We start from the raw sequence: 24,508 nt of genomic DNA on the forward strand, positions 1-24,508 counted from the left end.
CGCCCCACGCCGCTCGAGACCCCCACGGGCTCTCCAAGAGCCCCCCCCCCCCGCCCAGCGCCGCCACGATGGCCCTGGGGCCCCCACGCCCACCGCCGCTCAGCTGCCCCCCCCCCCCCCCCCCCCCAGGCCACCGGGCACTTCTGGAGCCCAGGTTGGGGGCTGCACCTGTTCAGAAGTAGGCTGGAAACTTGGGCCTGCCCTCAGGCGGCGCTCACTCAAGCCCAGCGTCAGTGCTGCGCAGCCCCGAGGGACGGGCGCGCCAGCCCCAGGGAACCGAGTTTTCTCCTGCGAGCCAGGACACGTTTGCGCCAGAAAGCCGATTCGCCGAAACCCTCAGCACCGGGAAGCCACTGGAACGATGGGGTAGAAAAGATCGCGATCTCCACTTAGCACGGGCATTGACCACATCGGGGAAACGTGTTTCACGTCCGCGGGCACGTCTCCTGGGTTGTCGAGTAAAATGCGCTTCTGGTGCCAGGGATTTTCAAGATGGAAAGCCTCTGCGGAGAGGTTGGCAGTAAGCCTAGAACTGGTAGGGATAGAGCGCAGAAAGGGACAGGACTCCACAGGCAGATTTGAAAGGGAGCAACAACTGAGCCAGAGGTAGAAATGGGGGTCCCTGGGAAAGGAGAGGATCTTACTGGAAAAGGACTGGGGAGGAGAGAATGGAAGCTCATGCTGGGGTGGGGGTGAGGGGGCAGACTTTCTGGCTGGACAGACTAGGGCCTGTACTGGGTGGAGCAGAGTGAAGACAGACCAGGAAAGTGGGGACGAGGCTGCTGAGATTACATCTGTGCCTTCCCGAGGGAGAAGGTTCCCGAAAGGAAGTTACTTCCTGTCTCCCTTGAGGGGATAGCTGGAAATTAGGAACAGTAGGTTTGGAGGAACCATTTACTCACGGATTTTACAGCGGAGGTAACATTCCTCCAGGAAGGGAAGAGGATCAAAATAATTTCCTGAGGAGTGTGGAGAGGGAGGCTTGTCTTCGATTGTTTTACAGGCCATTCCCCCAAACAGACATACTGCCCTCAGGGTCAGCTGTGTGCTGGGCATTGCTGGGTGTTGGGAAACCAAGATAAAATTAAAAAAAAAAAAATTTTTTTTTTAACATTTGTTCATTTTTTTTTTTAATTTTTTTTTCAACGTTTTTTATTTATTTTTGGGACAGAGAGAGACAGAGCATGAATGGGGGAGGGGCAGAGAGAGAGGGAGACACAGAATTGGAAACAGGCTCCAGGCTCCAAGCCATCAGCCCAGAGCCTGACGCGGGGCTCGAACTCACGGACCGCGAGATCGTGACCTGGCTGAAGTCGGACGCTTAACCGACTGCGCCACCCAGGCGCCCCCATTTGTTCATTTTTGAGGGGAGGGGGGAGAGGCAGAGAGAGGGAGACACAGAATCCAAAGCAGGGTCCAGGCTCCCAGCTGTCAGCACAGAGCCCCACGCAGGGCTTGAACCCATGAACTGTGAGATCATGACCTGAGCCGAAGTTGGATGCTTAACCGATGGAGCCACTCAAGCGCCCCAAGATAAATTTTTAAAAATGCAGTCTCTGACCTCAAGATGCTTGAAGTCTGAAGGTGGAGATGGGCTGGTCATCAGACGATTATAATAGTATGTGCTTAATGCATTTATATAGAGGTGGATACAAAATTGTCAGGTTCTACATCATTAGGGTTTATTCTTGATGTTCGTCGCGGGGCTGTTCTAGAAGGGGTGAGAGTACAGAAAATGGAAGGACTTGATGTTGGATGGGAAGAAGAGGGGAGAAGGCCAGAGGATGGCGGTGCTGTGGGAACACTGAGAGAAGATGGTGATGATAACAGGTCTGTCACTAGCAGAAGGAGGGCAACACCGATGTCACTCACAGGACAGGAGTCCACGGCATCCTCAGCCACACAGCCCCCAGCCACTGCTTCCTAAGAAACTCTCTTCCATGCCAGTCTCTTGGGAACTGAAATTGATGATCACCAAATCCTGTGGTTTTAGAGCACGGACGATCTTCAGAAGTTAACTAGAGGAGGAAAGTGAGTCAGAAAAAGCTGGTGACTTGCCCAGAGGTTCCCCGATTCCTCGGTGTTGGAATTGAGATGGGGACGCAGACGTCCTGACCCAGCTTCTTACAGTGCATGCCTACGCTGTTCCAGAGGCCTTTGCTGACTTTGCAGCCTGCACATTCCAGGACCAGTCTTAGCCGGTTTCTCCTGTTATAATGTTAACTACCTATTCCCTCTGGTCTGGTCCTCTGTGATCGCTATGAAAAGCTGCTTCTCAACCTCTTAGCCTTCTTTCGGTTCCCTGTTCGGTCGATTGTAGGCCACTCCAACAGACTGAGCCCCGGCCAGGATGAGGCAGAATTATCAGCTTCCCAGTTCTCTGTGGTTTACAGAACCCTGGATCCGGTGGTCTATTTCAGTCCTGGCCTTGACATGCTGACTCACACTTAGCTGGAGGCCCTGTATTGCGGTCTCTTCTCCCTTTTTGTTCTGCTCAACCCTTTCCTTTCTTCGTTCAGTATCTTCTCCTTTTTTTTCTATTCTCGCCTCCCTAGCCTCCTTTGTAATTTGTCACTTTCTTTGTCTGCTGGCATCTGACCTACTACTGAAGCCTATCCTCCGATCTGTAGTGTATCCTAGCAGTTACCATCGCCCAGAACCGTGGGGCGAGCGCCTGTTCTAGGCACTGGAGGGGGGAACAAAAGAAGGATGAGCCCACAATCTACCTGGGAGAGTCAGGGCACGCTTCGTCACTCAAGAACATTAGAAAACACTCTGTGCCTTTGCATATAGCAAATGTACATGGGAGAAATACCAGATGGGCAGATAAATGGCTAGGTGGGTCCTAAAACGATGCAAAAAAGAGTAACGTAAAACCACTCCCACTTGGCGTAGTTTGTGAAATGGCAGTAAACGGAAGATCCAGCACAGAAATGTGAAATCCAACTTGGGTCCTATAACTCCATTTCCTCTAGAGGGCCTAATAGCGAACAAAAAGACTCAGGATGATCATGCATATTCAGTTTTATTTGCTTTTCTGGATCTGGCTCAATGGCCTCTCAGAATGTTTTTTTTCCTTGATGGCCTCAAGTCCTTTCTTGGGTCTAAGCATCATCTTGGGAAGGCCATGAGATTCAGGAAGACGTTCAGTTGGGAGCAATGACCTGAAGGAAAAGCCAATATGTCCACAGTCAGTAACTTCTGCCTCCCTCCCTTCTGTTTTCTTCAGGGCTCCTGGTTGAGTGTAGCCCGGCCCTGGGTTTCTGAGGGGAGTTGAGGGAGTTGGGGGGGGGGGCAGGAGAGGGAGGGTAGGTGTATGGTAGGAAGTTGGTCTCAGCTGTGTCAGGACAATTCAATGTTCTAGGCACATATGTAGCACCTAGTGGCAAGAATAGGCCTTGAAATGGTTGTGAATCAAAGTTCACGCCACGAGACTCCAGAGTGTGTTTGAAGGCTAGAGGGCATAGGTGGGATGATTGTGAAGCTACCACTAGGTCAGTGTAGGTAAAGCCTCATCTAACCTTCAAGCATCATCTAAGGTAGTAAAACCTCTTGCTAAAGGGTAGAGCAGATTCTCATAATGCCCTTAGAAAGAGCTCATGGGAGAAAACGTTAGTGACTCTTCCCTTTCCCAGGTGCACGCAGGACTTTCTGAAGCTGTTTTTCTCTTGGCTTTGACTTAGGACAGCACTGCCCTCTGTCCGGTTGAGGTCTGCTGTTGTCACCACCTTACCCTAAACAGTAAGCACTTGGGTGATGTCGGCTGAGCGGGTATGCAGAGGGGAACTTGGGATGGCAGCATTATTGAGGGGAAATGCATCATGGAGGCAAGGGAAAGGAGTAAACGTATGTGGTAAGGAAGATGATGGCCTCCCTGTCCAATTATTGCTCCCCAGCCCCGCCAGTGTATGGGTCTCCAGGTGACCCTGTTTCAACCTGTCATGTGAGAGGACTTACACTGTTGATCCAGGAGATGTAAGCAGAGACCCGTGTGAAGACTGTGGGCTTCCTGGCGACGTTACAGCCCAGACTGGACACGAAACTGGTCACTCCATGGACAACATACTTGCCATTCACAAGGCAATGGAGAGGGCCCCCAGAATCACCCTGCAGGGAGGAGAAGGAGGGTCCTAAAACTCCATTTTAAAATCTTTGGACCTTTGCTTTTGCTTATACCCCACTTCTGCATGCAAACCCTGTGCAGTTTTAAAGCTCCAATTCAAATCCCTACTTCCTTCATATCCCCACAATCCAGATGAATCTCATCTTCCTGTCCTTTCTTTTGCTGTACTTAGGTCATATTCTGCCTTGTATTTTGGTTTCATAATTTGTTTCTACCTGCCACACCTGTCTATGAGCTTTTTGAAACAGCTTTTTGAGACTGTGTCTTACTGACACGTTTCCTCTCCACAGTGCTAGCATAGAACTTTGAATGTCTTAAGCTCAATAGCTTTTATTGACTTAAATCGAACCTGGGAGTGGGGGGAGTAGGGTGTCCTCATGATGTCTTCATCCCCAGCATTTAGACCAGTGGTTCCAATTAGACTTAGCCTTTAGACACAGGGTAAGTAGTCAACACATGAAACTAAACTGGGGTGAAAGGGAGAGAAAATGATACATTGGGTAATGGTTACATGCTCAGGCTTAGAATCAGAGGAACCTGGGTTTACCTGGACACGCTCCTCCTTACTCAGCTCCCAGGATGCCAGTTCTATAATTCCAGACAGAAAATCAAAAGATAGTTCTCTGGAAAATCTGACCAGCACAAGAAGGAAGACCTAAAGATCCTGCCATTAGAGGTCCTCCACTGAAACCACCAGACCTTCACTAGGTCACCCAACAGACCAGTTCAGTGTGGATGAATCCCACCGAAGGCTCACAGCTACTGATCAGCTTTTTATTACCTCACTCTGAAATGAAAGGAGATGGTCAAGGAGTACCACACATCTGAAGAAAGCCTCTAAGATAAAAATAGAATTCAAAACGAAGAGACAAAGAAATAAACAAAAAATGAAGGGGCAGCCAAGGGTATGCAGGGAGAAGGAAACAAGCAATAAAAACCTGTGATTAGTATTGCATCCATGATGCAAGAACAGCATACTGCAAAACGAAACATTCAGAAAACAAAAAGAGCCTTCGGAAATTATGAGTATGATAGTAGAAATGAAATGTTGGAAGGATTGGAAGATACAGTAGAACAAACAAAATATAGAGAAACTAAGAAAATAAGAGGACCGTCTAAGGAGGTAAATAGGTGAATAACAGAAATTCTAGAAAGAGACTATAAAAAATGGAAGGAAAGAAGTCATCAACAAACAAACATTTTCAGAACCAAAGTTCTGGAGTTTCTAAAATGAGAAAACCCACCAAGGCTCTCTCACGATGAATGCAAATAAACCCATACAAAAACACAAAATACTGGGGTCAGGAGAGGGTAAAATAAGTCACTTAAGAAATTAGTGGGGAAGTGTGGGGCCGAATCAGTGATAAAATGGGCATATATTTTGCCGATTTAAAGACAGTTTTTAACTCCAGGGAAAACAAAGTTCTGCAGGAAATGAAAAGTGATTTTAGAATACAACATGGATAAGAGTTCAGGCCTTAAAACAGAAGGAAATCTTGCCATTTGAAACGATGTGGATGGACCTCGAGGGCAGTGTGTTCAGTGAAAGCAGTCAGAGAAAGGCAGATACAGGATGATCCCTCTTACTGGTGAAATCTAAACACAAAACAAAACAAGCTCATAGGTACAGAGAACAGAGTGGTAGTGGCCAGAAGGGGAGGGGGGAGGAACGGGAAAAAAAAAAACCCCAAAACGCTTCCCTTTCTCATGAACTCACTGAAGGATTTGCAGCATCAAAGAAGAAAGAGAAATACAGGAACACAGGACTAGCGACCCACAATAAAGCATATGCGTGCTTGTGTGTGCCAAGCCTGTCTCTGAAAGGATGGAGACAGCCAGGAACAGCCGTTAACTCCATGAAGATATATGTAATCTCACTTATAATGCTGCTTTTGATCACAACACACTCTTCCAAAACGTTCCAACTGTTAAAAAGGAGACAGCAGTCCCAAAATAAAGTCACTTATGCTAAACTCCACCAAGACTTAATACCTAACCTAACGGTAGCTTCAGTTTCTCCCAGAAATGTGACCTTTAACCAGCCAACCTGGAATTTTTAGGTCAACGCTAGGCGGCAATATGCTGATAGACCCCTTAGGAGGGCCACTTTGCCTAAAACAAGGCATTCTTTGCCACAGCTCAATGAAGCTGCTTTCCGTTCGCTCGAGGAGATGCCATCTGATTCATGAATCATTGAATGAAGCTGCTTTGATCTTTAAATTTACTCAGCTGAATTTTTGTTATTTAACAGATTTGGTGGCAGAGGCCAGAGCAAAGGGCACTTCTGACAGCTTTGGGGACACCAAGAAACAGGCATAAAACTCTGCAAACCCTGAGTTTACTGTCTTTCTCACCATTTCCAAGGGCCATGGGTAAGTCCCTTTGTCAATTCCATTAAGAATGAACTCTCATCACATCTTTAATAATGGGCATTTCTGGTCTTTTATCATGTACAGAGAGTTACTGTTTTACAAAAGCTTCCTGCAAATGTGTTTTATCCTCAGAGAAATTCATGGAAAAGAATCTAACGGGTACTCTAGAATACAGGTTCCTGATAACTTTCAGATCAAGCAACTGAACTGGGTGAGAACTTCCAGAACTAGTGGGAAAAATGGATTCAAATAGGACAGATGTTAATTACATGGGCATGAGTGAACTGAGGAGGAGAGGATGATTATCATTTGTATGACTTCTTGTTTAAAACACTACCGGTTGTCTATTGTTTTCTTTTCCAGATTTTAGGAAACCTTTTTATCTTTTCTCTTAAGCTATCAACAATTTGGTAAGATATACATTTGTGACCAAAGGTGAAACATTTACTTGTTTTTTCCCTACCTGATCCCTCCAGAATTCAAAAATTCTCAAGTAGTCTTTTCATGACAATATACAGTTGACCCTTGAACAACATAGGGGTTAGGGACACTGACTGTCCCTCCCTGTGTAGTCAAAAATCCCTGTATAACTTTTTATTCCTCCAAAGTATAACTACTAGTAGCCTACTATTGACCAAAAGCCTTACTGATAAGAGAAACAGTCAATTAACACATATTTTATATGTTAGATGTGTTATATATGGTATTCGTGCAGTAAAGTAAGCTAGAGAAAATAAGATGTTATGAAGAAAATCATAAGGAAGAGAAAATACACTTACTGTTGTATATTTATTGAAAAAAGAATCCACATATAATGGACCCACACAGTTCAAGCCCATGTTGTTCCAGGGAAGCTACAGTTAGTTGTTTACATAGGTTCAATGAGAATCTGATCTCCTTGTAACAAGACACAATTAGAAACATTGGTTATATTACCAAAGCTCTGACTGGAATACCATATTTGAGAACATTATGCATAGACTCAGATATGACCAGACACTTTCAAGAAACTAAGATCAACTTGGGGTGCCTGGGTGGCTCAGTTGGTTAGGCATCTGGCTCTTGATCTTGGCTCAGGTCACAATCACACAGTTTGTGGGATCGAGCCCCACATTGGACTCTGCACTGACAGCATGGAGCCTGCTTGGGATTCTCTCTCTCCCTTTCTCTCTGCCCCTCCTCTTTCTCTCTCTCAAAACTAGAAAGAAAGAAAGAAAAAGAAAGAAAGAAAGAAAGAAAAAGAAAAGAAGGAAGGAAGGAAGAAGGAAAGAAAAGAAAGAAACTAAGGTTGACTTTACAGAGCCAATAAAGCCTCATGGAAAGATTGACCTGGCACTTTGCTTGTAAGATTCCAGCAAAGCAGTCTTAAAAAGAACTTATGTGGTCAGTCACTATTCTTGCTGCACTTATGTAAATAATCAGGCAAAGTTTAATGTAAACAAACTAATTCTTCTGTAAAAAAATGAAGGTAAGTGTAGAGGGAAGAACTTATGTTTACACTATCATCTGTATTAGATTCTAATCCTGTTAATTGTCTCTGAGGTTCTGTTATGTACTTATAAACTGGATCCTGAATTCTTCTAGTTTCCTAAAAAAATCTGGCTCTGACTCTTCAAATTAACATTTCCAATGTTCTCTCACCCTTTTGATTTGGAATCAATAAGAACACAGATTGCTCCTGAAAGTCCTTGGAAGGGACTACCCCAGGTCCTCCTCACCACCCAGATGGTGGTCAGACTCCAGGGACTTGGACATGCATCTCACAGCTGAAGAAGGTCCCACCTGACATCGGGTCCTACACAAACACTGGAGATGTTCCAGTCAAAGTGACTAGGAAGAGAAGTAGCTGACATGGAGGTAGACTTGCTTCCTCCCAAGATGCCAGATGAAGACTTCATACTTTAACTGACTAAATACGAAACCCTTTCTTCTTCCCTTTCTTTCCTTCACTCTGGAGCTGGCCTAGAAAGATAATGCCATCATCCATATCTCCTGGGCCATGGCTAAGGGGGATAACCTCTGGAACTTAGAACAACTTTTTTTTTTTTTTAATTTTTTTTTAACGTTTTTATTTATTATTTTCGAGACAGAGAGAGACAGAGCGTGAACAGGGGAGGGGCAGAGAGAGAGGGAGACACAGAATCTGAAACAGGCTCCAGGCTCCGAGCAGTCAGCACAGAGCCCGACGCGGGGCTCGAACTCACGGACCGTGAGATCATGACCTGAGCCGAAGTCGGACGCTTAACTGACCAAGCCACCCAGGCGCCCCTAGAACAACTTTTTATTTCAGGCTGAGAGAAGACGTAACTGACCCCTGGCTTGAATGGACAAATGCAACAATCCCTGAGAATGAATCCATTAACAGTGCCATCTTACTGAGAAGTGTTTTGTGCCCTGAGAGGGGTTGTCTTTGTGGTAATTATCACTCCCCTTGGGCCTATGAATGACAAGATAGCTAGCACATAGCCAGGAAATGCCTTTTAGGTTATCCAACTGTGCCCCTAGGCTTTCCACAAATGAACTAAGACACCTCATTGTACAATTGCCCTGGATTTACATCACCGAGTTGGAGAAAGAATTGAGTTAGAAAGGAATCATCGAGTTAGATCATTGAGTTAGAAAGGAATTTTTCATGATTCAGGATTCACTTCCTTTGGCAGGGCTACACTTCCCTGGTTAGGAGTAAAGGTACATGAGCATATGATCAGAAACCTCTCTTTAACTCTTAAAGATATTGTAGAATCTGTTGCCAAGACAATAGCTGCCCAATAAAAATCCTTAGACTCTCTAGCCAAAGTTCTTTTTTTTTTTTTCCTTAGGGAGAGAGAGAGAGAGAGAGGGAGTGAGTCAGGAAGGTCAGAGGGAGGGAGGGAGAGAGAGAGAGAGAGAGAGAGAGAGAAAGAGAGAATCTCAAGAGGCTCCACACTCAACACAGAGCAGAGAGCTCAATGCGGGGCTTGATCCTGTGACCCTGGGATCATGACCTGAGCCAAAACCAAGAGTCAGACACTCAACTGATTGAACCACCCAGGTGCCCCATAAGTTATTCTTGATGATAGGATAGTCCTTAATTATCTTTAGCTGAGTGAGGGGATGTCTGTACTGTGGCCAATACCACCTGTTATGCTGGATTAACACTTCTGGAGAAGCTGAAACTCAATTACGTAAGATCACTGAGCAAGCCAACGTGGTTTACAAGGGTGACTGCTACAACAGGGTCTTTCTTTGACTGACTTGATTTTGATTGGTTTGGATGTTGGGGACCATGGCTCCAAAGTGCATTCTAAACACTGGGAATTATTCTGCTTATAGTAATCATAATAGTCTCCCCTGTCCATTGTTATTCTGTCAAATGTTTTAAATGCATGTTCACAGCCACTAACCACCAAGAAAATGATCTCCCCAAAACAGGAACATCAGAAAAAGAATGAGGAGAACGAGCAACCTACAGATCGTTGAACCTGAAGTCATGACCTGTGAATATCACAGAGATTAAGCAAAAAACCATATGACCTGTGAATACCACACAAAGGATCAACAAAATTTCACAAAAAGCTGTGAGAACTACAGGGCAGTTGCTGAGGAGACAGTAGATCCAAAACTGAGTCACTTGTGCTAAACCCCACAAAAACTTAACACCTAATCTAATTGCAGCTTCAGCTTCTTTCAGAACCGTGACCTTCAGCCAGCCAAACTGGAATTTCCTGGTCAGCTCGAGGAGGTAATCTGCTAAGAGACCCTCTCTGTTCCCCTTGGGAGGACAACCTTGCCTAAAACAAGGCATTCTTTACTAATAATTTCCTTTATTCCAGCTCCCTCTCTGCCTTTAAAAACTTTTCCTTTTCTGCAGCTTGATGGAGCTCCTTTCTATTTGCTAGATGGGGTACTCCCCAATTCCTGAGTCCTTGAATAAAGCCACTTTGATCTTCAAATTTACTCAGTTGAATTTTTGTTATTTAACAGGTACCTCTGTGAAAAAGGAAGAGAGATCCACATCACCCATAATGCCTGAACTGAAAAGTAGGAATACAAGCATTTATTTTTATAGAGGTATGGAGACCCCAAAAGAATCAGCTGACAAGAGTTGAAAGTGGTCCCTTCTGGGGAGGGAGATCTAGAAGAGTGGAAGGAACACAATGATTGTTCTTTTCCATCATTAAACTCATAGTTTTATTTGTCACCTTAAGCAACTTAATACATATAGCCTCGTTAAAAATTGAAGCTTAAAAGGAAAAGACACCAAAAGTTCACATTGGGGATGATTCTTTTAAAAAGGAACTAGCTGTACCACACCCCAACTACTGCTTAGGAAAAGAGGATGTTTTCTTTAGACTACTGCACTCAAAACAAATCAAACAAAACAACCTAAAAATCTTCCACCCAAATTCTAATAGAGTGTTGAGAGTGTTTCTGGGCTAGAGGAATGGAAGGTAATTAAATTACATATAACACTATCATCTTATGTTAATTGACTTGAAAAGAAACACAGGCTCTGGAGAGATGGAAGGTGTGGCTGAGGATCTGAGGGCAGGAGGAAGAGCTGGGAAGGAGCTCGGTGGGAATGAGTGGATCCATTCTGAGGTGAAGAGTTGGGGGACCCAGAAGTCTGAAAACCCAGAAGACACACTCTTGGGAAACTCCAGTGGCAAGGGATCTGGAGACACAACTGCCTCAGAGAATTGTCAGTTTAGAGTGGCTGCAGGAAGAAAAGTACTCTACTTATTCAGACTTTAAGACCCCGAGAGAGCAGAGGGAAAGTGAATTAACTCAGAAAGGTTAAACCTTAAGGTAATAGGGGAAGCTGGCTGGTGAGGACCTGGAAGAGAACTGCTTACCTATCAGTCTCTACCTGCATGTAGGGCTCCCAGGATACAGGACTTCTATGTTTTAACACTAGGAGGGCAAACTGGGATGAGCTGGTCACCTTACTTCCATGGTTCTAGGTGCTCACCAGAAACATTTGGTCCTTTGATCCTACTCTTTCAGTCAGCCTACCATCCTACAGCTGGCTTCTCTTTTTCCACTCAGCTCGGACCTTGCATTTGGTCTGCAGTCTTGTCCTTTAGCTCCAGTAATGCAGGAAAACCCAGCCCTGGATTAACGCATCCCTGCAACTGGGTCTTGAGTAAAATGGAGTGAATCACACGCTCACTTAGTCACTGCGCGGTCTGCAACCTCACTCTATCAGTAACATCTTGGAGGTCAGTCATCGTCCTACTCACTTTAATTAATCCAGACCCATACAACCCTTGTACCTTCATTGTCAGCATCCAACCTGACTCCTATTTCATAAGTAAATAGACAAAATAATGCAAACCCCTGCCATGCTCCAGCCACCCAGCCTGCACACTCTTTCATATCCGCGCACATTTTGGTGTCTCTCTTCCCGTGCTCTTGGTTCCATCGCTCCTCCTCTGGGATCTTGTGCCATCCGTTATTTCCTCTCACTGACTCTACAAGATGCTTTCTTCTCTGCCTATTAACACACTCACTTTTAACACTATATTCAGCCCCTCCATGACTTGTCATTCTCCTTAAAGCTACCAGACTTTTTTTTTTTTTTTTTTGGTCCCTCTCTTTCACCCAAGATTCTTGGAAGAGCATTCTCCATTCCTTACTATGTTTCTTGTTGCCTCTTCATTTCTTATCTTCAGTAAAACTTCTGCCCCCTCCAGTCTACTGAAACTGTTCTTGCCAGTTACCAGTGACCCACCAACTGTGCAAGTCGGCACTTCAGTGATCTGTGGCTCCTGGATGCACTGTGTCATACTGTGTATGACACGTTAGTATTTCCTGAGATTCTGGAAAACCCTTATCACCTCTCATTCCTCTTAGGTCTTATGGGTTCTTTGTCCTCCACCTACCCCTGCAGCATTCAAGTATTCATGTTATCATAGTTTTTCCTCAACTCACTGTTCTTTCTTTTCTCATTCTACAACCTTTCCCCTGCAGGATGGGGGTGGCTGGGGTGGGGAGTGGAGCTCATCTGCTGTATCTCTAGCCCAGCTCTCCCCACACTCTCTTCTTCTTTATATCTAATTACTTACTGGTTAATTATACCTGAATGTCCCATTGGGATTTCAGACTCAACTTGTTCAGAATCAAGTTCATCACCTTCTTTCCCAAATCCTATAAACCTTCTGTCATTGGAGGCAGCAAACCCCTCCCCTAAATCACTTAAACCGGATGCCTGGAAGTCACTCCAGTTGCTCCTTCTTTCTCCCTCCTCTCCACTGCCCTAGTTCAAACCCTCAAATTTATTGCCTAGATAATTACAATAGTCTCCTAACCTGTCTCTCATCCACCCTTCCCCTCTTCAAAGACACGCTTACCTTGTCATTAGACGATACCTCTAAAAGGCAACTCTGATAATGCTATTCTCCTTTTTATAACTCTTCAATGGTTTCCCAGTGCCCAAGAGATAAAGTTCATGTCCCTAAGCATGTGATGGAGATTCAGGGCAGGCTGCCCCAAAATATACCACTTTGGGACCTTGATTATTTTGAATTAAAGTTACTTAAGCACAGACAATGTAAGAAGGATATTCTAACCCTACTTTGTTTCTCGGAAAGCAGAAAATAAATGTCCCATGTGAAAGGTACCCCCCCGTACCAGGAGGGAAGGAGACATCCTTATGGTTGGATATAGGGAATTCAGGGCTATAGAACAAACCCTCTTACCTCACCTTGTTGGGTCTTAACTAATTTACACCAAACCCAAACTTCTTTGTCTTGCCAATTCTTCACAGATTTATTTTTTCTTTGTCTAAAAGTTCTTTGAGTCTCAAATGTTTATGAGCTCCTGCACATATGAGATTAAATTCGTTTTTCTCCTGCTAATCTGTCCTATGTCAATTTAATTATTAGGTGAGCCAAAGAACCTAGAAGGAAGACGGAAAAATTTTCTTCCCCTGCACATGGCACTTGAAGCCCTAAGTCACGTGGCTCCTGCTTGCCTTCAGTGTCCTCTCCTGACCTTCTCTGGTATGGTAATAGTTTATTTCTAGACCAAGGGTCAGCCAACTTTTTCTATAAAGGGCCAAATAGTAAACATTTTAGATTCTGCAGCCTGTGGAGTCTTTGTTTCAACTATTCAACTCTCTGAAAGCAGCCGCGAATAATATGTAAATAAACAAGTATGGCTGTATTTGTTCCAATTAAATGCTCTTTAATGAACATTAGAATCTTATATTTTTCATGTGTCATGACATTATTTTTGTAAATTTATTCCCAACCATTTAAAAATGCAAAAAGCATTCTACAGAATGGTTGCAGAGAAACAGGCCGTGGATTTGGAGGCTTGTGGGCTCTGACCTCTGCTCCAGCTGTAGGGAAGGCCCTGTAATTCTCTAAGTGTTCTAGATGGTTTCTTGGCCCATGCCCTCATTCATGCTGTTTCTCTCTCTGAACAGCTTTTCCCCTTTATGCCTGGCTTTCTCCCATTTAACCATCAGGACTCACTACAGGCTCCACTTTCTTGGGGGGAAGCAAGTCTTTTCTGACCCCAACAGGTACAGGTAAGTGCCTATCTTTTGGGTTCCTATATCACCCTACGCGTATCTTTATTATGACACTTACCCACGTTGTATTACACGTTCTATCGTATGTCTGCTCCTGCCATTCCTCCACTAAAACACTGTATTTGAGTCATCTTTGTATCCCTAACACTTAGCACAGTGTCTGGCCTCTAATAGATAATCAAGAACATTTGTTGAACTGCATCAAGAAATCTGTAAGATGGTACACTGCTGACTGATTTTGTCTAAAGAGAAGAGGATCCCATGTATCATATATATAAATGATTATAACACTATTTTGTGCGCTCTCCCCTGCCCCATTCATCCGTATATACTCCTGGAAATACTACTGAGGTAAAGGGTTGGTGAAGAAGGAGGCACAAGGAAAGCCGGGATCGATGGGAACAGAGCTTTTCTTATACACAGTTACGACCACCACCACTCCAGGCTGTAAAAAGTCTAGGTGACAAACAACTTCCAAAGAACGCACACATACACCAACACGCAAATGTTGGGCCACATCCAAGCCTCTGAGGTCAGGGCATTAGGCAAGGTGAATTTCAGCAGATTCCTTGAGTGCCGAGTTCCTGGCACAGACTCATTCTCACTGAGACGCCAGAGTAGCAAGCGGAGTCTGGACAGGGGGTGGGAGCAGGTGTGGAAAAGGGAGTGAGGAAAAGGTTGGGGGTGGGGTTTGGGAGGCCAAGAGGGGAGGGGCCCAGCCTGCGATTCCTGATGCCTCCTGCACGTGTTCACCTGGCATCCAGAGCGAATTCCGTCTCCTCCAGCGCATATCATGGTGCTCTTCACGGTGGAGCCCCAGTAGCTGGAACTGGAGCAGGTGGCATAGTCCACACTGGGCAGGTAAGCCTGCTGCAGGGCCTGGGCCAGGTGCCCATTGGCTGAACAGGACACACAGCGTTGGAGGTCAGCCCCAAACCCTCTCGGGGGCGGGGGGAGCCTTCCACACCCTCCCAAGCCTTCCCAAGCTCCAGTGAAAGCTGAACTCAGGGCAAGCTCCTTCCAGGGCGTGCCACACATCCTCTCCCCTCCCCACTTTATATGCAAGCTACGGGCCCCTTCCTTCAGGGCTCATCCTTGATCGCTGTTCCCAAGCTCCAAACCACCAACCTCCAATCTCCCTACTGCTGCTTAAAAAAAGGAAAGCACTTTAAAGTCACCGGAATGGTCGTATTTGTCGAGAACTCCCCTGCTTTCACTTCACACTGTAAACGCCACGAAGCAGAACCGGGACCATACACCCTTCTTTTCATGTCCTAAGAGCTTGCTGCAGCTTTCCTTTATCTGGCTCTTTGGACTTTTCAAAGCCTTTGCACATGAATTACTTCTCTGCATCCTTACAACGATGCTTTCATGTTCTAGAGATCAGGAGGTCGAACCACTATGATATTAAGTGAACTGAGAGCAGCTGCATTAGAAGCATGTCTCTCTCTCTCTCTCTCTCTCTCTCTCTCTCTCTGTCAGCTCCAGGTTTTCCCAGCAGACTGGCTGCTTGTGGCAAGGCCTTGCCTCTCCCCCAGAGCTCAAATACCGCCTCCTGGCTGACAGATGTCTGTGTCAGTCCTAATGTCCCTGCCCTTCTTAACCATCTCTGCTCATAGCCCGTCCTACCTTTCTGTGTTGTCTGGATGGCATTGCTTACCCGAACTCTTCCCGCGATGAGCAGAAGAGAGCTAGCTGAGTTCTCTTTTGCCTTCACTCCTCTGGACCTACGGCTACCTCTGGTTTATTCACCCCAACCCACAGCCCGGCGACTTTGGAGGTAGCGTGATGGTGTAACGACCACCAGAGTGGGAGCCAGATACCCGGGTCCTGGCTCCAGCGAACTAGTTACTAACCAGTCACGTGGTCTTAATTTTCTTGGGCCTCAGTTTCCTCAGGTTATAAAATGAGAGGCTTGTAAAAATACGCCGTGAGGGAAGGTGGCATGTTTTGTTTTGTTTTGTTTCTCAGTTATAAGACTCTATGAATCTCTGACTTGACTGTTCCATGGCCTATTCTTAGCTCGATTTCACGCACCAGTTCTTCGATCTCTGGTTCCTCGTCCCTGACTAGGGCTGCGACCTAGGGCTACAGAAAAATGCTCCCCAGAAGCCCAGCTACCTACTCAAGCCCCGTGTGGTGGATTTTGCCAACGCAGGCGACTTACTCTTGGTCATGCCCCAGCCCGTGATGTAGCAGGGATTGTTGTTGGCCAGGATGGCCCCCGCCGGGGGCAGGACACCCAGCTGCACATAGTTGTTGAGGGTAACTCTCTGGGCCAGGCGCAGCAGGGCAATGTCATAGCTGTGGGAGGAAACGAGCCTGCTCAGGCCTTCCGTCAAGGTCGGCACGCGGGGCGGCCCTCACTAAGCCTTTGTGTGCCCATAGAATTCGAAAGGAACAACTCAGAGAAAGGGGGAGGCTGGTTTGCTCGGCCTCCGACTCAGTCAAACACAGCTGGATTGTAGGATATTACTTGTCGAACAGCAGCACCTGCTGGTGAGGTCTTGGTGTTGTGGTCTAGCTGTGGCCTCTGCGACCTCGGTGGTGGTAGTGGGGCTTACGTCTCTCAGTTATGAATGGGGAATCAGAAAGGAGCCGAGTGCTGTGATCTTGGCCATAGAGAAGAATTCTCAGGGAAGAAAGACCTACCATGCCGCGTGGGTCTGAAAACTCCGCGGCGATATCCCAGCTCCTTGAACCCGCTCCCCGCCCCCCACGACCCCCAGCACTGACCACCATCTTAACTACCCCCTTTCCCAAAACGTACGGCTCAGTCTGGCACGAGTTTTCTCAGATCAGATTCATTTTAAGACATTTACTTTTGCTGACGGAGTCGATTCCCTAAAATGAATACTAAGCAACAGCAGAAATGGAAACCTGAACGCTGCAGAGAAGGAGTTTCAGGTGACCCGATCACGCAAACCAGCCTAGATCAAACAAGTCACAAAGGCCTTCCAAAATTCTCAAGCCTCCCAAAAGCTAAATTCTCAGAGGCCTTCCGAATGAACGTGAGGGAAGCCAAGCCCCTGTTGCTGGCCAGTCAGCCCCCTACCTCCAGGCCAAGGCCAGCCCAGCCCTGTCCCTACCCGGCGGCCACGTTACTGCTGTTCCAGTAGCGATGCACCACGATGTTCTGCACACTCACACGCTGCTCGGTGCCATCGTTCTGGCTCAGGTTGTGCTCTCCAGCCACCACACGGAAGGTCATTTTGCTGGAGTGAGACAAGAGCAGGAAGCCCTGAGTGATCCAGGGGGCTCTTTTCCCTCAGAGAAAAGTTGGGAAGCCATCTCACATCTTATCTTTAGAACAAGAACTCATCGTAACTGGCCCAGGCAGAGGGCAGATGAAAAAGCCTGGAAGACGAGGCAGTAACAAGCCCCCTCGTTCTCGAATTTACTAACCTGTGGCGGTGACAAAAACTGCCAGCAACTTCACTGACCCATTTTTAAAGCCCAGCAGCAGAGGCTGAGTATCTCATAGCCTGGGAGAGGTATGGTGAACATAAATGAAATAATGGCTCTCAGCCCACAGAGAGATTTTGAGGGAAGGATAAACCAATAGTTTAAAGCATGATCCCTGGGCCAGCAGCGCCAGCATAACCCGGAAACTTGTGAGAAATGCGGATTATCAGCCTTCAACCTGAACCCACCAAGTCAGAAGCTCTGATTTGTGCCTTCCAGGTGATTCTGATCCATGCTCAAATTTGAGAACAGTTGCTCAAGACACATACGAACAAAAATGATTGCCAGCCAGGCATTGACCAGGCACTGAAATATTTACCTACTTAATCCTCACAATAACTCGGCAAAGTAGGTATTATGACCCCATTTAAAATTTTTTTTTAACGTTTATTTATTTTTGAGACAGAGAGAGACAGAGCATGAACGGGGGAGGGTCAGAGAGAGGGAGACACAGAATCTGAAACAGGCTCCAGGCTCTGAGCTGTCCGCACAGAGCCCGACGCGGGGCTCGAACTCACGGACCGTGAGATCATGACCCGAGCTGAAGTCGGCCGCTTAACCGACTGAGCCACCCAGGCGCCCCGACCCCATTTTAGAAATAAGAGAATGAGAGCTTAGAGAAGCTAAGGAAGTCATCCAAAGGCACAAAGGTAGAAGGCGAAACGGGATGGGAACCTAAGCTTGCCCGATGCCAAAATCTGTACCTTTCATTATAGTCTACTACCTCCCCACAGGCCCCCCAACACCCCCTTAAAGGCTTGTCCTGAGTGCTCAAAGATACATCTTCCTCCAGAAAGGCCAGACTTCTCCCCTTCCAGAAGCTCAGCAAAGCTGGGTTTTGTTTTTCTCACCGGTCCACGCAGTGAGCAGCTGTCATCACCCAGTTCTGTCTGATGAGGGTCCCCCCACAGGTGTGATACCATTTGCCCCCAGAGAGGTACTGGAGGGAAATCTAGAAGGGGAGGAGAGAAAGGAGGGAGAGGTTGGCGTTTCTTAAAAGGCTTTGCCCCAAACTGCATATTACACTTCTTTCCATTCCTTCCATCCTTCCAAACATTCTCCAGCTTTGTGGGCCAGAGATGGCAAATGGGTTTCATTTGACCTGTCAGTTTCTACTGATCGGTCGCTATTGGCTCCTCGGAGTGGCGGTGAGAAGGGGTGTGCCGACGGCCCCGGGATCAGCAGGGAGTGCTCCACTGTTGGGTGATGTTTGCTGTGTACGTGGATGGGGGAGGAAAGGCACACACACAGCGTATTTGACATCCCCACTCGGGGTTGGTGCAAAGGGCCAAGAACCCAGGTCCTTTGACCTGCGTTCCCTCTTGGAAGGAAACGTGGCCATGGAATGGCTCCATCACCTAACCCACAGGCTTAGGTCTCCAGAGCTCCCCCTCCAATGACCTCCAGACATGTCCTGTCCCCCCACCTCAGGGAATACTCAGAACCACCACTGGAATATTCAATTTTATCAGTTCATGTCTTCCTCAGCACCTCGTGTTCCACCATCGCTCTACTTCTGAAAATTTGGGTGCAAACTTCGGTGAACTGAATTGAATTCCAATTGGAGTGATTCCTCTCAAAGTGTGGTTATTCACCAGTTAATTTGCCAGTTTTACGCATTTAGAATTGCTTAACTCAAAGCCTAGCTGCCCTGTGACGAAAGTAGAAACGCTTTAAATAGCCAAATAAGCTACATGCTCTACTTGGGGGGGGGGGTGGTGGGGTGGGTGGGGGTGTGCTTGAATGCAGAGGCACACAGTGCGGAGTGGTGTGTGTGTGTGTGTGTGTGTGTGTGTGTGTGTGTGTGTGTGTGTCAGGGTATTGGGACGTGGAGCTGTGGGTCTGGCATGCAGTCTTGCTCGTGCCACTGGGAACATAAATGTGGTTTGGGTTTGGGTGCGTGCCTGGGAAAGTAAGTGTGGCTGGTGTTCAGATCCCCTCCCCCAAACCTTTTGTATGCTTTTTCCACCTTAAGCCTGGACCCGTTCAACCTTTTACCTCTAGAATCCAGACAGTTAGAGAACTTGTGGGTAAGGATGTGCACAAACACACATGATGTTGTATACCAGCACACATGCAGCTCTCGTTTTGTTGGAAGTCTGGGGCTGTGAAGGAACACCCACCTGCGAGGGCCAGGAATTCTTCCGGGCCTCAGTCCCTCCAACTACCCGGGCGTTGGTTTCTGGAAAGTCCTGGGTGCTGTGTCCTTTGTGGGGCAGAAGAAAAGTGAGTGATGACTAAGCATGGGGTCAGCTCAGGGTGGGGGGCAGGGTGGCTGTTGTGCTTTGTCTGCGAATTCACAGTTCCTCCCTAGCAAGTGAGGGGCCCAGCTGAGAGTTATGGGAGCCCTTTCGCCAAACAGGGGAGTCCGAGTGGGTTCTGCTTCCCCCCACCCCCAGGTGTCCCCAGAACTCTGGCATGCTACGAAGGACCCATCTCACATCACTGGGCTAGGGCCCCAGAGGCTCCCTGTGGTCTCAGCCTTGCTCGGGGTCATCCTAATGGCCCGAGGTGACCTCTCACCCCTCTACCCACACATACGGTGCTTTGGCAGGATTCTCCAGGGGGCAAGGACGGCAGTGCACATCCCAGCCAGACACCTGCTGAGGATGTCTTCCTGTCGATGAGGGTGGTAAGGAAGCCCAGACCCATGAAAGGGGCTTCTCTGTTTCGTGGCTCAAGGCCCTGCCATCCAGAGGGTCCTGCATGGAGAGTGGCTCTCACTGCTCCTACCCTGGATTCCAGGAGGGTAAAGTTTTTGCTAGACCCACAGGGTGTCCCATCTCACCCTGGGATAGAGAGCAGGCCTGGACTTCAGGATAGCTTTTGGCTCTGCTGTCCAAATCCTCCGCCCTATAGAAGTCAGGCCCGAGGACCCACTTACCATAAAGGACCAGGGTGGCGAGCACCAAGAAGCGTAGCATGTTGCCGGCCGAGCAGACCACTGCCCCCTTGCCATGAACCAAGCCCTCTTTGTACTCCTCTTATCAGCAGCTTTGCTGACCGTCTTGCTGCCAGCTGTCAGGGCTGCAGATGGAAGGCCGGGGAAAATCACAGGTGACGTGGAAATACAAATGAAAAGATGTATTTTCAAGTAAACTAATTTATCTGTTGTTCAAAGGCAGAACAAGGTCAGGTTAGGGCTGACTTAAGCATCTGCATTCAGTGGAAAGGCATCCAGTGAACTCTTTTTTCAGAAAAAAGAGAGGGAACCAGGGCTGGTCTTTCCATCAGGGTGCTCCCTTCACAGTCTGTCACTGCCTTACTGTCCTCAGTGACACTGTAAGTGCAGAGATCCATTCAGTGCACCAGGAGGTGGAGGCAAGGGGTGGGTGTGGAGGAGGGAAGAGTAGTTAGCAAAAAGAAGAGACCACGACCTCCCCCTGCCCAACGAGAAAGGTGGGCTATGCCTCCAGGACAGAGGTGTAAATGCAGGAGGACTAAACCAAGTAGGGATGGTGGAGGGAATTCTGGTGGAAGAAGGTACTAAGAAACGGGTTTGGGGAGACTCAGACAGAAAGCCAACCAGAGAGCTCCCAGAGAAGGAGACCATGAGGTGGGTTAGAAGGGGTAGCCCCAGGATAGGGAGATGGTCTGAGCACTGTGAGCATGGAGGGCAGAGGGAGCAGGTGAGGAACAGGCCTGGCCTGTAGGTGATGAAGGGCCCTGCCTGTCAAAGTCAGGAGAGGAGAAAGGAGGGAGGGGCAGGGCGCCTTGAGGCGGGCAGAGGACTTTGGGTCGGGAGGCCCCAGAGCAGAGGGCCAAGAGCGGGGCTGTGATTTAGGCAGAGAGAAGCCAGGAAGCCTGGAGGGAGGCAGGAGAGTCATCTGGTTCACCTGGGGGTCTTTGTGGCCTAGACACTTTCCAGAATCCAAGGTTCATGCCTGCAGTTGCAAGAGAGGCCTGGAAAAAGCTGTAGGAAGGAGCTCCGTAGGCCATGTCATAGAGTTCGGGGCCATCACATTATGGCTCTCGGGGCACCCGGAGGACCCCCTTTCCAGTCTGACTGCCAGGATTCCAATAAAAGCAGATGGGGAAGAGGCTGAGCTGAGCTGGGCTGGGGAACTGGGCCTCTTTGGCCATCCTCTCCCCACCTCCCTAGTTAAGAAGCCAGCTCTAGCTCCAGGATGAGAAGCCCAAGAGGAGGCCTTTAGGGCCACCTAAACATTACCCCTCAATATCACATACTCCAAAGTAAGCCTCTAAGGGCGCCGTCGATGTCACACTCACCTCCGTACCCTTGGCCTAGGGCCACCCAATCTGTGTTTGCATAAAAACCAAAGTCTTCAGGGACGACACTTAAGGCCCTCGCAACCAGCAACCGGTGCCTAGTCTGCATGGCCCAGCCTCATCTCCACTGCTGGTCAGACTCCCATTTTCACCGTTCGGGCCAGACGTAGACAGTAGTTGTGGTTTAAATGTTGAGGCATTGTGTTTCTTCTGACCAAGCAATTCTAATTCTAGGATTGCAATCCTTTTGAAAGAGACACAGGCACAAAAATAAATGTACGAGGACGCGGGTTATGGTAGAGGTTGTCACCAAGTTGTCGCAGGATTGGGAAAAAAAAACCCCAAGTGTTCATCAGCAGGGAAAGGTGAAAGAAATTAGGTGTAACCAAATGATGGGGCACTCTCCAGCTTTTAAAAAGAATGAGTTAGACTTTAATGAACTGACATGAAAAGATGTCCTTGGGATATTAGATGAAGACATCAAATTGCAAATGATATGGTACTGGGTATGTGTGTACTTGTTATTCACAGAAAAAGGGTATGAAAGGGTTTATACCCGGAAGTTGGTACTTCTAGGGAATGAGTCAAGAGGTAGGGAGGCATCGTGAGGATCAATTTCACTTCTTAAACTCATGTTTTTCGGTATCGTTTGGCTCCTCTACACCATTACTTTTGTAATTAACAATAAGAATCTCTCCTGGGGTATTTGGCTATTTTGGGCAATGGCGCCAATATTCTTCAAGTAGGAAATAGAGCCCCAGGAGGGACCAGCCATTTAACACTACAGTGAGAGTCTTCGGGAACCAGGGGGTAGTAGCACAGCATCAAGGTTTTAAGCAAGATTTAAGCAAGGTGTTAAGGTTTTAGGTGAACTCTGAGAATGATCAGAGGGGTGAATTTTAAGGAACAGTGCAGATACTGGGGTAGGGTGAGGCCAGCCCCAGCTAAGGGGAGGCCACGAAGTCTTGTATCACCCCATCAGTGGCCTCTCCCTCTTCTTGACCACCAATCTCCCCTAGTGCTCCCCTCACTCCCCAATCTGGACCTACTCTCTAGGTGTCGTATGTGCTTTCTTCCTCTCTTCTGCTGCACCTCTCATTCCCTGTGAGTTACTCTTAGCTGACTGCCCCTGGGAGAGATTATACTGCTTTTGCACAGGGGTGAGGAAACTTGGCACTAAACAGGCCACCTTGGTTGGGCATATATCATGATATTGGCTGGAGAGCTGTTGAGTGAAGCCATAAGAGCATGAAGGATATGGGATAAATGGCAAACAATCAACACCTGATAAATGTTTGGATCCTTAATGCAACCAAAGATAAAGCTAGGATTAGAGTTGGGATCTCTGGCTCCCTATGGTTTACCCGAATTAGCATGGCCTTCAAAGTCTTCTCACTTGGGTCCCAACCCACTGTTCTGCAGGCCGACTTATCCCATAGGCACAGCAGGCACAGTGCCTAGGGCCCACAACACTTTTAAGGCCCACAAAGTTTTCATTTCTTTTAAAATCAGAAGAAATAAAATGAATACCATCAGCCTGGATTATATTCATTTTTATACCAATGCGGTTGTGAAACGTAATTAAAAAAAAAATTTTTTTTATGAAGACAAAAGGGCCTAGGTCCCATGAAAGTCACAATGCGGTCCCCATCCTCTAGCTTCTACATCCACCACTCCTTCACCCTGATGTCCCCTTGGTTTGTCAGATCCACATGTACCTTTGTCTCTCTGTGACTCTTCTGAGTCTCGATGGTTGCTTGTGTGGGATCCCACCTAAGGACCCACCCGTGAGGTCAAAGGTCAAATGTCACCATCTTTGTGAGGCCTTCCCTGACTCCCCTAAATGGAAGGAGCCGTTCTTTCCATCTCACCTGGCGCATCTCTGAACATCTCCAAGTTGGTCCTGACTTGCTTGCAGCTGCTTCGCCAGCTCTAGGGTATAAGCTCCGTGGAGGAAAAGCCGCATCTTACACCTGCTCGTGTCCACATGGGCTTGACACACATTATGTAGGCTAGATTAGGGGCCACAGGGATGTCTGGGGACAAGAGACAGTGATGTGACAGAACTTTTCAGAGGTGATGTGTGTGGCTCTACACAGCCTGAGCCAACTGATTCTCCAATAGATCAGCTAAGGGACACTATGGGGGAGGAGGAACCAGTGGTAAGTTTCCTTTACCAATGCCATAAACCCTTTATTTTCCCTGGGACCTCGTGTCCAATTTTTGCCAGCAAGGAGTTTTTACTTTCCCCACCCCTGGCCACATCCTGGCCACATCCTGCCACTCTCCACTCTCCCTCTGGCTAGGCTACCCCCAGAATGTTTCCTCCACAGGGTCCTGAAGGCTCTCAGCAACTTAGACCTCCTGCTGTGGGAGTTGTGCAGGGAGAGGCAGCTGCGGTCCCATGGCACCCTCATGTGGTAATGCCCAAGATGACAGCCTGCTATGGAAAGTCAGAAGCCCTTCTGGAAGGAGTGTGAGTCTTCCTCTAGGCAGCTGGGCTCTCTAGTTCAGACAAGGTGGCCATGTATGGTGGGGTCCAACTTGCTTGGAGAAGAGCTGACATGCATGCTGGGTCTGCTCGACGTGGAAACTTCATGTGGGTACAGCACTCAAGGCCAGTTAAGCAGTCCTGCTCAATTCTACACACTGCCCCTACTTCCTCAGACTTCCCAGGGCCTCAGGTTGCCAATACCTTGCTGTGTGGCATTGGACAAATTATTTCCCTTATCTGGCCTCGGTTTCACAATATGAAAACGATAAGGTTGGACTATAACGATGGTTTCAAATGGTGCTCAC

At 47.5% G+C, this 24,508-nt stretch overlaps 1 protein-coding gene and 2 long non-coding RNA genes across 6 annotated transcripts; 1 reads left to right on the forward strand and 2 right to left on the reverse strand.

Annotated features, from left to right (window-relative positions):
* The first annotated feature begins 139 nt into the window (after positions 1-139).
* On the forward strand, positions 140-14,192 carry LOC102970269. Of its 2 annotated transcripts, XR_006219950.1 has the most exons (5): positions 140-366; positions 6,375-6,495; positions 10,459-10,545; positions 13,362-13,478; positions 13,907-14,192. It is a non-coding gene; the product is annotated as an uncharacterized LOC102970269 (long non-coding RNA). The 2 variants fall into 2 exon arrangements; XR_006219949.1 differs by having other exon boundaries at positions 13,362-14,192.
* On the reverse strand, positions 3,007-21,789 carry CELA1 (chymotrypsin like elastase 1). Of its 3 annotated transcripts, none has more exons than XM_042992319.1 (9): positions 21,710-21,789; positions 20,364-20,506; positions 19,603-19,685; positions 18,331-18,431; positions 17,104-17,229; positions 16,182-16,318; positions 14,768-14,913; positions 3,958-4,107; positions 3,007-3,164 (listed from the first exon to the last, which is right to left on the reverse strand). In XM_042992319.1, exons 2-9 carry the CDS (start codon positions 20,401-20,403, stop codon positions 3,147-3,149), a joined length of 801 nt encoding a protein of 266 aa, XP_042848253.1. In that variant the 5' UTR covers positions 20,404-20,506; positions 21,710-21,789; the 3' UTR covers positions 3,007-3,146. The 3 variants fall into 3 exon arrangements, 2 of the variants coding, with proteins under 2 accessions (XP_042848253.1, XP_042848254.1); XR_006219948.1 differs by lacking the exon at positions 3,007-3,164 and adding an exon at positions 4,473-4,590 and having other exon boundaries at positions 4,030-4,107; XM_042992320.1 differs by lacking the exon at positions 3,007-3,164 and having other exon boundaries at positions 4,054-4,590.
* Positions 21,790-21,803: 14 nt separating this feature from the next.
* LOC122240354 lies at positions 21,804-24,140 on the reverse strand. The gene is made up of 2 exons (XR_006219951.1): positions 23,581-24,140; positions 21,804-21,953 (listed from the first exon to the last, which is right to left on the reverse strand). It is a non-coding gene; the product is annotated as an uncharacterized LOC122240354 (long non-coding RNA).
* Positions 24,141-24,508: the final 368 nt, after the last annotated feature.

The sequence above is a fragment of the Panthera tigris genome, chromosome B4, assembly GCF_018350195.1.
Source record: "Panthera tigris isolate Pti1 chromosome B4, P.tigris_Pti1_mat1.1, whole genome shotgun sequence".
NCBI lineage: Eukaryota > Metazoa > Chordata > Mammalia > Carnivora > Felidae > Panthera > Panthera tigris.